This window comes from Protopterus annectens, chromosome 5.part0, assembly GCF_019279795.1.
Source record: "Protopterus annectens isolate FY-2018-M chromosome 5.part0, PAN1.0, whole genome shotgun sequence".
NCBI lineage: Eukaryota > Metazoa > Chordata > Ceratodontiformes > Protopteridae > Protopterus > Protopterus annectens.
The window spans coordinates 1,401,563,434-1,401,579,799 of record NC_056735.1 but is presented as its reverse complement, the minus strand read 5'-3'; the positions used below and the strand labels follow the sequence as shown (position 1 = coordinate 1,401,579,799).

Below are 16,366 nucleotides of genomic sequence, written 5' to 3'. Positions count from 1 at the left end.
GCTAGAAAGACCACAGAAGTACCTCAACAAGAGGATCACTGGCCTCAAACAGATGCCCTATGCAGCTCGACTGAAGAAACTCCAGCTGTACTTGGTTGCATACCTCCTGCTCAGAGGTAATCTCTGCCTGACATACAAGGCCATGTCCAACCCAGAATTGATGGACATGCTCCACCTAAAGAAAACCTTATCCCCTCGAGCCACATGCTCTAGGGATCTAAACCTCACCACAACAATAAATAGGACATGCTGGAGGGACAGATTCCTGTCACAGAGACTTCCCATGCTTTGGAACAAGATTCCAATCTACATTAAGCAGAGCTCCTCACTAGCACTCTTCAAGAGAAACCTTGACGAGTGGATGGGAAACAGAAAGTTTACCCCGGGGATCACTTCAGTGGCTCTGCTGGACAGAGGCACAGGAAACTAATCTAAGGGGGCGGCGAAAGCCAACACATTCTGGCTAGGCTTATAAATGCCTTCGGGCAGATAGCCTAGTACCTACGTATGAACCTACGAACCTATAGGTTACATCACACATTTTGTTTGCAAAATTACAGAAAGAGGATAATTTTTAAACACCACCCAATGACATTTTAAAATTATGAATTCTTAACTGTTAATAACAGATTTCAGTCCAAATGTACACAAAAAGTAGAAACTCTGCTTAACTTTATTGCTCTTTGGTTTATACTTAATTTTTCAAGTCTGATTATGCATTACACTATTTGCCCTCTTGTTACATATCATGTAATGCAAGTTTCATAGCTATGGGGCATGTATGTTTCTAGAAATGCATCCTTCTGTACGTATAACCTGCCCCAATTCTTGCTGGAAGGCTCACCCCATGATCAGCCTCTGGTGCCCCTTAAGGGATATTACCATGCAGCTCAGGTGTGTTCTATCTCTACAAGATAGAAATGGCAGCCTTCAGATGCTCAACCTACATCTCCCCACACCAGCCAGTTATGTAGTATCTGGTTACCACCTGAACTGAGACCCTGGTGATAATAAAATGACCTGTTTCCAAGCCAGCAACCCACCTTGAAAATCATACCTGTTTATGTCTCAATAGAATTCTTATTAAGCTGTACTATTCATGGCAATATCAGTACTTTATAATATATACATTTGCTTTGGCCCTCGGTAACATAAATTTTAACTTTATATTAAATAATAATGCAAAAAAAGACAGAAAGACAGTGTGTGTGTGTGTGTGTGTGTGTGTGTGTGTGTGTGTGTGTGTGTGTGTGTGTGTGTGTGTGTGTGTGTGAGTGACAAAAATAGCAAGAAGAAAAAAGAGGTTCCTTAAACAAAATGTGTTTGTTACTGCTGGAGATGAATATGCCAAAATGGAAATCTTGAAAAGTATGCAAAAACAAACTATATTTCTCTGTAACAGAAGTCTTAAAAATGTATATATCTGTTCTATCAAGCAAACATTAGAGCTCCTGTGGATCACAACTGTTATATATGGTAATGTACCAGATTTTTTTAACTTACTTATATTTGATGAATGTTGAGTTCTGCCTATAATAAACAATATTTTTCACATTAAGTGAACAACTGTAACTTTTGACTCTTATTCTCCCACGAAAACATAGCAGCTATAGACAGTAGGCTTTATTGTGCTTTCTTAAAGATCTTTTCTGCCCTCCTGTGGTATCCTTTTCATATTACAGCTTCATGAATTGCATTTCACTATATTTTGGTACAAATGTTTTGCTCACACTTTCTTTGCACCTATAGTAGGAGTACAATATTTACCTTACTCTGTCTAGTTGTGCAGTGGTATACATTCTGTCATTTTTAATACTGCACATGTTTTTCTCCTTGCCCTTTCTATAAGCAGCTGCCATTGTCTGAATGGAAGAAATGTGGAAGGAACTTTTTTCCCTATGACTGCCACCAACTCCAGGATAAAGATCTTTAGTAGAAGTATTTGATGTTTTCAAATCTCATCTGAACTTGTTTCATGATTTGTTTCAGTCATTAGTGTTTGCTGAACTTCTACTTTTATTTATTCATTCATATAATGGTTTATATTAGATACTTTCTGCAACATTACTACCTCTTTTATTAGTTAGAGCTTGGGTGTGTAACAGTAGTACATTACAAAGCTTACAAAATGCTATCGGAGCCACACAATGGAATCAACAGCATGACAGGTAAAGTTGTATACAGTTACTGAAGCAACACAGAACATATGTAAGTACACCAGTACTTAAAGGCCTGCTGAGGTATTGATCTGGCAGTTGGCTTGGAGAATTAAAAAGCTGTTAAGCTGTTTTTTGTGGTCCAGTGGTGCAAGGTTTGATTCCCTCAGTCTCCATTGTCTAACTGTGTGACTCTGAGCAAATTACTCAACCAGATACTGTTCACAGACTGAGTCTGAAAAAGCTCCATGAAGATCAGTGCTCCATCCCAGAAAACATATACAAGTAAATAAAAAAAAAAAAAAGACAAAAAACAAAACAAGATAATGTAATTCTGTACTTCAATTTGAGTAACAGACTGTGAGGTACATCAGACTCTATAAAGATAGCTTGCAAACAAATTCATTAACTGTCACATATTTCAATCCAAACATAAAAAATGCAAACAATAAAAAATACAATCTGCACTCAGATTGCTCAAAAACACAAACAACCCTTCTTGCAGGACATAACCCCAGCACTACCACTATGCAGGACAATGCTCAGATGCCCCTCACCTTTAACTTAATACTGTAACAAACCCTAACCCTAATCTTAAGATTAATTCTAAACCTAACCCTAAATCTGTTTCATAACCCTAACTCTAACACTGCATAATGAATTTTGCTCTTCGCATTCTAGTTATGTGCTGGTGAAGATTTAGAACCCTGGTTCAGCTGTTTTGGTATTAGACCTATGGAGATATAAAAGATCAAGAACAACAGCGTCTGTTATTGTATGGGAGGGAAGGTATAGAGACGGATATTCTAGCCTCTCTTGGCAGCTCAGGGTCTTTAAGCCTGACATTGTATTAATACAGAAGCTCTGGGGCTTTTCTAGTTCTTTGGTATGTCAAGTAAGGTACATTTTGCAGGGAGGATTGTACTCTGTAGTTGGTATAATCAGTTCTTAGTATAAGGGAAAGATGACATCTTTAGAACTGGATGACTGGAATTTCAGACTATAGTTGCTATGCGATGACTGAGGGAAAGGGAACTGTTATTCCAGGTACCGCGGTCCATGACTAAATTTTTTTTAGTAGTAGAGTATTGTCTATGCTATATGTTGAGGGCAGGGGTTGTTTAACAAATTAAATGATACTACACATTTTCACATTAAATTGGGACCCATTTTAGTACACCAGGTCTTGGCAAAAAAACCCAGTCTGCAGTCATCTGCAAACAGTTAACCAGAGGTCATGGTTCTCAGTTGGGAGTTCAGAGAATAAATGGGGAAAAGGCTGGGTTCCAGACTTCCAGAAAATGTCTAGTGAAGAGGCCAGAATAATCGGTAGAACAGGTCCTTGCCACAGATAGTGTAGCATTTAAGGGTGCACATACTGCACCAAGAGGTGAAAACATAATCAAGCAATACATCTGAGTGCAGTACTCTGGCCTGCACTAGAGCTAAGCCTTAGTGTCTTTTAGGCCTGTTCAAGTTGCTGTAAATTTAAAGTCTGAAGAGAGGTAATAACTGACTGTACCACGGAAAGCAGAAAAAGGATAAGAAGAGTCTAAGCTTATAGCAGCTAAGAAAAGACTTGAGCTTCTAGGGCCCTCATTTTGGATACAGATTAGTAACAACGGTATATAACTGCTCACTAAACATTGGCATCTCATTTAGGATAATTCTTTATTATCTGAGGTAAATCTATTACACAGCCACTTTAATGCTTTATACACCCATATTATGCTCTCTAGTTTACTCTTTTCTGCAAAAGGGGTCACTGCTACTAATACGCGTTTCATATGTTATTTCCTGTATCTCACACACAAGGTTGGTTACGTTCCTTCATGCTGTGATATCTGAGTGCGGGGATAGTGTTGAATTCCTTTGCAAGGTCTAGGTATGTGGTGTATACTGTTTTGCTCTTGTCAACTGCTTCAGTAACATTTTCAAGAACTTGATCAAGTTAAGTTGGTGGACCTGCCCTTTAAGAATTTGAACTAGGTTGAATCAAAAGTCTATGGTTTATTTATCCTTGTTTATTAATTCCATAATGATCCTTTCCATAGCCTTACAGATAAGACTGGTCAGACTTATGGGTCTATAATCACCTGGGACCACTGAAGCCCCACCTTTGTGCAATGTAATGACTGTTGCTGTAGGGGATCAGGCAAGTCATGTTTCAGGCTGACTAGCAGGCAGCTTGGTACATTATCTGACTCCACATATGTATTGCTCTTGGCTATAGACAGAACCTTACAACCTTGGTCTTGGAAGGTTGGGGGTGCAGATGTGGGTATGGCATCAGAGAATATCAGAGGGGAGAGCGGGTGATGTTTGGGCTAAATTTGCTTGCTGGTAGATTGGCTATGTTCTCTTGATCTGAGTATGTGAGATCATTTACTATTAGCTCTGCAAAGGGCTAAGCATTGTTTCTGAGGTGTCTAATTCCTGGGTGGCTATTTACCCCTCATATCTGATTTTACCTGATTTGATCATGGTCTAGAGTTTCTTGTTTAGTTTAGCTAGAGCATTTTTGGCATCTTCAGAGTTAGATTTACTTTTGTGTACAATGAGTCACACAGAGAAACCTCACAGGCAAAAACATCAAAAAGACCCTGACAAGCCAGCCACTTCACTGTGTAACACCTTAAACCTTCTTTAAAGAAGGTTTGTGGGAAATATTCAAAACACTCAAGGAATACAAGTATTTCAGTTATGTGGCTTCTGAATTCCCCTGACAATTTATGCTGTACTGACAATCCCATAAAAAAGTAATCTCTACAGCTAGAAGGGTTTGCCTTCACTGGCACACAGTCATCTAGCCCTACATCTCTATCCATCTCAACCCTAGACTCCTAACACTTTACAAAAAAACTAAAACACAAAGAACATTTATTCTCTGTCTTGGGATTCAAAATCAGAGAACACATCCCCAAACGAATGAGTGACACCATTTTCTTCCTTCCCCTACTTCAGGAAAGAACTAAATACATTTAAGAAGCCGCTGTGGTGCAGTTGTAGCATTGTTGCCTCACAGCAAGAGGTTCTCCTGTTCGATTCTCAGCAGGAGTGCCTTCTCTGTGGAGTCTGCATGTCCTCCCCGCGGTTGGGTGATGTTCGAAAGACATGCGTAAATGGGCGTGCCTGCATTGAAGGTTGGATGTCGAGCTGGCACCTCAGCGTTCGTGACAATCTACTGCCATTCATTAGCGGACCAGAGTTCCGCTGTGGTGAGCCCTAACCGGGAAAAGCCGAAAGACGAACAACAGCAATAACATTTCTCTTTAAACAGGACAAATAATTCAGGATCACTAATTCCCTAACTTCCTCAAATCCTTATACTCATAACATCCACCCACTGGAACTCACAGCCCTACATTGTAGCATAATTCCATCTACAAAATACAGGATTTCTCTTAAAGATTGCATTGTTAAACTATAAAAAATGTCTTAGGTTTTATATATAATATACAATGTTTCAGTTATCATCTACTTCCAGAATTATTTGCAATTTGTGCTGCCTTATACTGTATGTAATTATCTGTACATGTTTGTCTTTCTTCTGTACAATACTATTTCTCTGTAGGTTTACCTCAATTTTACTGTGTAGAAATCTACATCTGGACTGAATATGAAAATGGTCCACTATGGATCAGTGCACTAATCCATTTAACAGTGTCACAAAGTAAATAAATAAATATGTAAGTAAATAAACAAACACATAAATAAATAAAAACATAAACAAACTAATGCATGAATAAGTAAATACTTACTCGTACCACAAGGTCATAACCCTGAAATCCAGCCCATCTGAAGTAAAACTGCATCCATGTCTGATGTTTAAAAATTTCATCATTTATTGAAGCATCAATGGCATTTATATAAATATCAAAGCCCCAGTCATCTTTGTAGATTTTTGTTTTAGCTGGAGGATCAGTTATAGCTTGGCTAAAATAGAAACAAGGATTATAAACATAAATAGTTGCTATGTACAGAAAATGTATATCATACTATGAAGTAATTTCATAATATTTATAAGCTAGAAGTAATGCCTGTGTGGTGCAAACCCATTATTTAATGTATTTTTTCTGGTTCTGCACCACAGTTTACTGTTCTGTAGACAGTAAGCAAGATGAACCGTAATATGTTTATCCACGTTAATTATATATACTAAGGATGTTATCCCAGAGAAGGATTTAGAATGATACAGTATTTGGCCTTGATATTTCCATTGTATCTGTGAATTCTAAATTACTGTTACAACTGGCAGGTTAAATAGGTAAAACTACACAAAATGTGAATGATGGTAACATGGCCATGACACAGAAAATGCAGTAAATTAATATCAAGATAAAGTAGTCATTTCAATAACATGCATTGCCATCAAGCACAAACAACTGGATAATTAATTCATTTTATTTATTTATATGTGTTTACTGAGACAGCATTATAATGTAGCAAAACAATGTACAGTAAACAAATAATGGTTTACATTTCTAAGTAAACATAGAAAATCTGACAAACAATATATACAGAGAAGATCTAACAAAACCAATATATATACAATTTCACAAGAGTAATAGAGTCAAAGTAGGAGAAGTAGAATTGGTGGAGATAGGTTATGAAAGATAATAGAGACCAGTAAGATAAAGAAGAAATTACATTATGCATAGTAGGTTTAGAGCAGTAATGGTGTAGTTAGCTGAATCACAGTTCAGGATGAGTGAGTTAATTACGTGGATCAGGGAATTCAGAGGTAAAGGTACTACTCAGTTGGAAATATCTGTTAATAAGGCAAGCAGTGAAGTTTCATGTTCCTTATGGCACTGCCTTTTGAAAATGGTCTCATTAGCTTCACAGTCAAAAAAAAAAAAACAAATACTCAGAATAATTATACCTGTCACCAGTCTAGGAAGAAAAGGACCTTAGATGTAAACTGTTAAACCTATAGATGTTATTTATGGTGATTTGTAGAAATGTAGCTTTATCATCAAATATTTTTTTATTTTCAATTAAAATATTTACATAATATTTTTAAATATCATTTTAAACAACTATATACAATATTTACAATAGCCTGACTTTCAGTTATATATACTGTATGTTATTAAATATAGAATTAACAGATCAGTTATCAGAGATACAATATTCATTATTGCAGAGTGACCAACAAAGATATAACTTTCTTCCAAGGATTATTTACCAATGGCCTGGGATAGATTTGTAGTTCTTTGATTTTTATTTCCATCAATGCAGTCGTCTTCAGTAAAGTGTAGAATTCTTCCAAGGTCAGGGATGTATTTGAATTCCACCTTCTGGTTTCGCATTTCCTAGATATAGCAAGTATTGTCCATAACAAATTCATATTTGTCTTATTCAGGTAGGGACCTTCATTTATATTTAGTAGTATCAATACTTTAGTTAAGGTAAAGGATTCATTAAATAAAGCTTGTAAAAAATGATTGATTCCATTCCAATATGATTTAAGTTTATTTAAAAAATATGAATCCAGTCTGCTTTATTTGACTTTTTGCACCTCCAGCAAAAAAACATTTTTAGTAGTACTGATCTTTTTAATTCTATCTGGTGTTAAAAATGCTCAATGTAAGTATTTCCAATTAAATATTTTCCAGTACTGTGTGTTAGATGTGTAATTAACTGATAGTAAGATGGTACTTTTAATTTCTTCTGTTAACTGCAATGACTGACCTTATGTTAAGAACTGCCAGTATGATGGTTTGGGAATTGTTTTATATGTTATTAACTCTTTGTATAGATTTGAAATTAAATTTTTCTTTTCACAGCTATTATATATAAATTCATACAGAAAACTTATTAGATTTGGAATATCTTTAAATGAGGAATTATTAATTAATCTGCATAAATCTTGAATGTACAATAGAATGCTTTGTAAGGTTAACCAGTCCTGTGTTGAAATATTGTAAGCAGTTTTTATCATATGTATAGCTAAAACATTTAATTTATTTACACATTGAAACCAGCATAAAAATCCATTTTGTTCCCAGGAGGTTATTGTTTCCCTATATATTTTGTGAGGAAAATTCTTAGTGATGGTAAATGGGGTTAAAAGGTCAAACCAAAGTTTTAGATCTATGTTTGCATTGATAAGTTACCTAAAGGAATTGATGTAATGATTAATCAGTGTTGTTTTAGAAGGTTTTGTTATATTATATTGTATACTTATGCATAGTATGCACCAGGGTTTGTTTGATTTGTCTACTATTAACATTTTTTAACAGATTAAATTCATTTGTTAATATAGCCATTGTTAATTCTTTCCGGTTGGCAAAATAATTTGGGTTTATCCAGTCTATTGTAGTTTTAAGCACAGATGCTTTTATATATGTTTCTATTTCTGGGAAGTTAAATCCTCCTTGTTTTCAGGGTCTAATGTGATGAGTTAGAGCTGCTCTATTCTTTTTGGGATACCATAAAAATGTTATTAAACATGAGTTTATTTCTTTAAGAATGCATCTTTTAGGAATTAACTGTATTGCTAATGCTACATGTAGTATTTTTGGCAATAAGACCATTTTTATTAATTGCAGTCTGTCTTCAAAAGTTAATATAATTTAGTTCCACTTTTCTATATTTTTGTATTGTTTCAATGTTTTTATAATTTATTAATATTGTTTTGTTTATATTGTTGCATAACACTATTCCTAAATAATTTAGCGTAAGTTCTTATTTTCCTATGATGGATTTATCTGTAACTCGTAGGTCTTTTTTCTTACTTTAAAATAGAAATTTTGATCTATTAAAGTGTAGACCTGAAATCTTATAAAATGTCTCTATTACTTCTTCTAGCTCTACTAATGACTCTCTGGAGTTTGATAGGGTTAATAAAATATCATCAGCAAAAAGCATTATTTTAGATATGTACTGGTCATAGACTTCTATTCCTTTTATTCTTGGATTATTGTGTATTATTTCTGCAAGTATTTCTATAGCCAAAGCAAATAAAATAGGAGAAAGGGGGCATCCTTGTTTATTACCTTTCGTTATATGGATAGATTCTGAGGTGAAAGGACCTAATTTAATGTAGGCTAAGTTATTAATATATATGTTTTTAGTAATAAGATGAAGGGAGGAGGAAATTCAAATAATGCTAAAGTTTTAAATAGATATTCCCAGTTGAGGGAATCAAAGGCTTTTTTTATGTCTAATCCGATTACAAGTGATTCTCTATCTTCTTTATTCACATAATCTAGAAGAGTAAGTATCCTTTTAATATTATCATGTGTGTGCCTGTTATATAAAAATCCAGTTTGATCATTATTAATTATCTTTGAAAGTGGGATTTTCATTCTGTTAGCTAGGATTGACATGGATATTTCGGAATCATTATTCAATAATGATATAAGTCTGTATGAGGTGCAAAGGTCTGATTGTTTATTATCTTTTAGAATTGGTGTTATGAGAGAATATTTCCATGAGGGTGGTATTTTTGCTTCTGACTGGACTTCTAGCAAAGTTTTATGAAAAAGGGAGATTACTATTGAAGGGAAGAGTTTGTAAATTTTCGTAATTACACCATTTATCTCTGGAACTTTGTTAGATTTACTTTCTTTTATCTTGTCAGCAATTTCTTTGTAGGATATAGGTTTTTGTAGGTCTAATTTTAAGTTTTCGGGAATTTTTTTTATATTGATAAGATTTGTATCTAAGTTTATTTGGTTGGTATCTAAATCTTCTTTTTGAAGCATTCCATATAATGGAATCGAAATGCTTCAAGGATGTATCTTATATCTGATACTTTTTTCCCTTTCTTTTCATGATATATACTACTAATGTTATTTGCTTTAGATTGTATTTTAATTCTTGTAGATAAGTTATGTAGATATCTGGGGGAGGTGGCTAATGAGTTTATTTTTAATTTTTCCAAGGCTAGACAAGTTTTGTGTGTTAGAATTTCATTATATTTTTATTTAAGTCTTCTTCTATTTCTTTTTTGACTTGTGGACAATTCTGATTTTTTTTAGATTTTCCTGTCAAGTGTCTGGTTTGCAAGTCTAATGATTCAGATTCCCACTCTCTAACTTTGTTTTTGTATCAGCTAAGGGTCTTACCAAATAAATATGCTTTTAATTAGTCCCAAACCATGATAGTTCTGACAACATCCAGGGTCTGAATTCTTTAATTTTTGTGATATATGGTGGAATTCTAGTTGAGAGGATTAAAGGTTTAAACTCTATTTGGAGCTTCATTATCAGAGAGTCATGATCCGAGAAGGGTCATGGAACTAATGAGAAGTTGAGGATTTTTGTTTATAAATCTTGAACTAATAATAATTTGTCTATTCTGGTTTGTGTTCCAAATCTATGGTCTTTATGGGAAAATAATAAGGATTTATCATCTTTTACTTTAAAAGTGTCTATTAAATGAAATGAATCAATCCATTTTTTAAGGATTTTGAAATAGTTGCTATGCAAAAAGACTTCTTGGTAGTTTCAGAAGCTTCTAGGGTGCAATTAAAGTCTCCTCCCAGTATAACATTTCCTTTATAATTGTTAGAAATAAAATCTAGGTGTTTTTTAACCATTCCTGCTCCAATTCTTGGGAACCAGTATAGATTAGCTAAGGTCCATATTCTGTTATTAAATTTAATTATAACAAATGCTAGTAGACCTTCTTTGTCTTCATATTTATAATTAACTTTTGGAGTGATTATGTTTTTCTTCCAGAGAATTCATACTTCTTTTGTCTTTGTTCTATAGGAGGATTAAGCTAAGACTGTATAGTCCTTAGGGTTCCAAATAAAGCTATCATTAGTCTTAAAATGCATTTCCTGGAGAAATACTACTTGTGCCTTATTTAGATTTAAATATTTTAGTAAGTTTGATCTTTTTATTTGCATTATTTAAGCCATTAGTATTTAATGATAAGAATGTTAAATCCATTTCAAGTTATTGTTGGAAGAAACTTTTTGCTTCTTTTTTGATTATAGCAGTTATACCATATTCTCTGATAACACTGGATGTTATTTTTATGTGTGTAAACTTGGGAGTGCAATTTAATGTTCTTTCTTCTTTAAATATATGTAGAGTAAAATTCTGGTGAGGCTTTAAAAAGTACTTCTATAAAACATTAATTCTAATGTATCAAATACAAGTAAATATGAATTTCCCATTAAACATGGAATGAAAGTCATTCCTAATCCAATAGATAAAGATAGATCTATTGGATTATCACTCATACCTTTAACCAACAATATCAACTGAGCTCCATAAGTTAAATTATTATATAGAGAATTTTCTTAAAAGAGATATGAAATTCTATATTATTCTGTTATTGTTCTATAGTATTTTATATATCAGGATGGAATGTTAGTAGTGTAAACACTTATTATGTTGACTTAGAAAATATCAAATATTTAGTTACCCTTAAGAGAACTCAAACATGTCAGATATGTCAGTTTGGATAAATTAAATGCAACAGAGGAGCATACACTAAATAAGCCAACAACAAATAGATTAATACTAAAATAATTTGACTAAAAGGACTCTACAGGAGACAATGAGTGATTACCAATGAAGTATAAATTTACTGTAGGTGTACTGTCTTTCTTTACTTTCCTACTCTTCGGCTCACCAACTTCAATTTACACTTATGAAAAGACATGGCTTATCAGTGGTATCCTGACTCTGAATAGAGGCACCCTACATTCTAGTGTGCCATGATTTTACATATTTATAGATTTACAGAGCAGAGTCTAAGAATGAACTATGATCACCCTGACAATTCTCATCCTGCATAGGGCACCTCCTGCTTCCAGAATGGGTAATCACATCAGGTCTAGAATGAATGTGAAGGTACCTATATGGTATTCAAGACTTACCTTAGGTAAGTATTAATCAAATAGTATTTAGAACATTTTAGAGAGTTCCCGAGGAAGTTAGAATACTCTTAAGCCTTTCCTCCCTTGATCAAAAACAAAGATTTCCCTTCCCTTTCTTTCCCTTGTTTTAAATCAGTACTAATAAAAGAAATTCAGCAAATATAGGTAAACAGAAATAACATTCAGTAGTCTGTCTTTTACATGACTAGCAATCCATTAAACAAGTCAGTGACTAACATCACTTTAGCAAACATTATAAAGACAAATTAGAAATAATTTCCTAGCTCTTTAAATTTTCTGATAAAGCAAAAAGTTAACAATAAGCTATTTTAACTAAAAGTATAAAGTATTTCAATTTTTCCTTGCATGTATACATTTCTACTTATATTGTAGTGGCAATAGCTGTCTTTAAAATCTGTACAATACTTCACTTCTTCAAATCATTCCTTTTTCAATTCAGGTTTTGTTTTGTCAAAATGGCAACGATATTTCAAGGGCACGATTAATATCCATACTGATGTTTCAAATAACTTGTCACTTGCCAGTTGAGTTAGTTTAGAATGTATGGTTAGTGCAAATATAGCATGTTGTAAAAATATGTATTTTTTGTGTGCTCTAGAGACTGTCATATGCAAGTGACATATATAATGTAGCATATATAGAGCAGATAGCTTATGGATTCAGGTTGTTAAAGTAAATTATGCTTATTAATCAGGCAGTTTCATTTAAATTCACAAGTAATTTGGGAACATTTCAGTTGAGGTTCCAGGAATGTATAGTCCAATGTGAGTAATTGAGTCCACTTTTAGAAATGTAGCTTTAGATGGTGAGTGTAGAACTTCTACTGGGTTGCAATTACAGACAGCTTCTACAAGCAAAAAAAAGTAGACAGGAGTATTTACAAGTCTCAGGTCTTACACTGTGGACTGCAGTTTTTCAGTAATAGCTCCACTAGTTTGGAAATCATTTTTAAATATCTTTATTAAATTATTACTTAAAACATAAGCAAACATACATTAACAGAAAAGAAAACAAACCATTTGAACATTTTCCCATTTAAATACAATATATATCACATATATTTTCTTTGCCACTATTATCAGTCCAGCATTACAAAAAAAATACTGAATTCCTGCCTTCCCTTAAACCTTACTCTTCCTCCTCATGACGTATTGTTTTTACAATTTCCATTTACATCTGTGTAATTTGCTCCTTTCCTTTTCTAAAGATCTTGCTTCCAGTTCTTGTATCTCCTTTATAATATTCAATACCTCAAATGCAGTTGTTATAGACTTTGATTTCGATTTTCTCGTAATTGCTGTTTTGTCAGCTAGCAGAATAAAACTTAATAAGGCCTTACTATGTCTAGCCAATCCAGATTCTGTACCCCAGCTCAATAGAATAATTTCCTTACTTGTAAACATTTGCCCACCCAATATTTCTAATAGAGTATTCTGTAATGAATTTTTCAAATCTGACAACTTGTTATACTCCCAAAACACATGTTCCTAGTTACCTCTTTCTTGTCCATCACACTTCCAACATTTGCTATCTACCTTGAGGAAAAAAGTCTTTAAAGTCTGGTCGGGGTATAAAAGTACTTGTGCAAATACTTCCAAGCAAAGATTCTAAACCTTCTGGACTTGGTTGCATACTGGGGAGCCATAAATATGTCTTTCCATTGTTTTCTTGTAAATTGCTTTTCCAGTCTCACTTCCCAATCTTTTCTAACCCCCCCTGATTTTTTTTATGGTTATCATGTAATATTTTATATGTCCTAGCAATGATTTCTTTTTTAACAGCTTATTATGTTTTAGATTCAACCAGAAACAATACCAGAGGAGATCTTTCACTTAAAACCCCCCTATCATTTTTTCTTTGCCTGTACTCTGAGATCAACCCCTGGTAGGGAACTCTGGTTTGCAATCCAAATGTCTTCTAGACCTCATCCCACTCTATTACTTTTCCAGCTTGAATTATTTGCTAACAATATTTTGGCTCTTTTGCCAGGCTTTCTCCAGTAAATTGCAACCCCCCTCTTGCTAGGTTTTTGTACCCCTCCCTGCAGTAATCCCTATTGGCAAAATCTCCTTTCTCCATTCTTGTATTGGCTTAGTTCTTAGAAAAAATTCTGCTACTTTATGAATATAATATTCTGTATGGTTGTTATTATTCTTAAAAATCTGCATCAAAAATCCCATTCGCTCTCTATTTCTTGAACTATCCCTTTGATTCATCATAATCATCCCTTTGCACTTTGAATTAAATACTTCTGTTTGTTGTATGTATAGGAGCAGTGTCAGTGGCACAATGGGTAGCACAATCACCTTTGAAGTAAAAGGCTGTGGGTTCAGTTGTACACAAAGTAGATTAATCACTGACACTGCTGTACAGCATGAGGCAGGGTGCTGCACACCCGAGTTTACCATGATGAGATGTAAACCAAGGCTCTACCTGCTTGGGTTGCTGTTATCTCAGCTGGATGCAAAAGATCCCATGGAACCTATTGAAAAGTGTAGAGGTCCTTTATTATATATATATATATATATATATATATATATATATATATATATATATATATATATATATATATATATATACATACATACATACACACACACACACACACACACACACACACACACACACACATACACACACACACACACACACACACACACACACATGCACACACACATATTTGCATAGTTATACAACCATTTTCATTAATTTTCCTACTTTATACATCAAAATGTGCCATTTTTGATCAGCCCCACTCCTTTGTCCATAACCATAATCTAATCTTCTTTAGTATAAGTGACAATACCCATTTTCTTAAACATAATTTCATTGCCGTTCATTCCATATTTCCTAAATTACATAGAATAATTCTTATCTAAACATATCTTCAAGCATTTACTTATATTTTCATAATATCCATATTCAATCATGTCCATCTTTATGTCTTCATACATTTTAATACTTTTGAAAAAGTTTTCTATACATAATTTAGTCTACATTTTTTTAACTCTCTCTAATTTAAAAAAAAAACATGTTTTGGTGTTTCTTCTTCCCCACAATATAAACATATTTTTTCATTTTTATTTTTAAAAATATTTGCCTTAACAGCTATTTTTTTATTCCCAACCTCCACAAACATCTTGAGATTATGCATTGCATTTACACTACCTATTTCTTTCTTTCTTTACTTTAATCTTTGCTTCTGAAACATTTTCCTATGGATTTATACAGTAATATTTCTTACTAATATTATTAAATCATGTCTTTCTATCCTCTTCAGCTTCATCAGTTTTATTTTCCACATTATTTTGTTGATAGGTCTTTATTTCTTCATTTAAATATTCTTTTGTTTTTTTATTTCTTATATTTTCCCCAAATTACTTGCACTTATACTTCAGTATAATTGCCACTAACTTCTCATTCTTTTCACTTTGAATACCTTATATCAATTTAATGAAGCAGCATACACTACTGGATTTATCATACCTAATCCGCCATTTCCTTATCCATATATAAATCACTCCTTTTAACAGGATTTAATCTTGATCCGTATATAAAAGAAAATATATTTCTAAAAACAGTTTTTCATATCCTGTAGGAATCATGATGCTGCTATGCAAATATGGTATCTTTCCCAATAAAAGTGAATTAATGAGCTACACTTTTTCCTTATATATTAATCTATATGTTTACCATAATATACAAATATCCTTTATTTCCTTTATTAGATCCCATTCTTTCTTATGATCTTCTTTATCAAAAATCATCTCTAAAACAAATATTTCTTTCACAGAAAATTGAATGCCTGCTATTTTATTGTATCACCCATCCCTTTACCTTTTTATTTATTGAGTATCATACCTTTTTCTCTTACACTTTCAGCTAAATAAATAATAACTTCTCTCATCCACTCTTTGTTTTTAGTTATTACAATAATATATTCTATATAACTGGAAATTCAACCTTTGTATGAATTTTATAACTTGCATTTTGCATTTTCTAATTTACCTCACTAACTACTGTATTCGTAACCAAAGCATATAAAATACTCCTCATAGGGCACCATTGCCTTATAATTTTATTCATATCTATTTCTTTACTTGTCCATCTGTTATTTAAAACCATTATTTTATTGTTCTTAAAGGCTGTTATACACACCTGCTTATCATTATTAGTAATATTGTACATGTCCATTATTTTCTGCAAAATATGCTGTATAGAAGCAAATGCTTTGTTACTATCGCCTGCCATATGCTTTACATCTACTTTCTTTCTATTTATATCATCTATAATTTATCTCACTATAATTAATAATTCCTGACATCCCTTTCCTTTTATACCA

The 16,366-nt window shown here is 33.2% G+C and overlaps 1 protein-coding gene across 1 annotated transcript in view; it reads right to left on the bottom strand.

Moving 5' to 3' along the window:
- LOC122801694 (cytidine monophosphate-N-acetylneuraminic acid hydroxylase-like) overlaps positions 1-16,366 on the bottom strand; it is a 700,032-nt gene that overhangs the window by 112,885 nt on the left and 570,781 nt on the right. Inside the window, exon 10 of the mRNA XM_044071206.1 lies at positions 5,918-6,092. Within this exon, the coding sequence (XP_043927141.1) occupies positions 5,918-6,092 (175 nt within the window). The remainder of the gene's footprint in view (positions 1-5,917; positions 6,093-16,366) is intronic.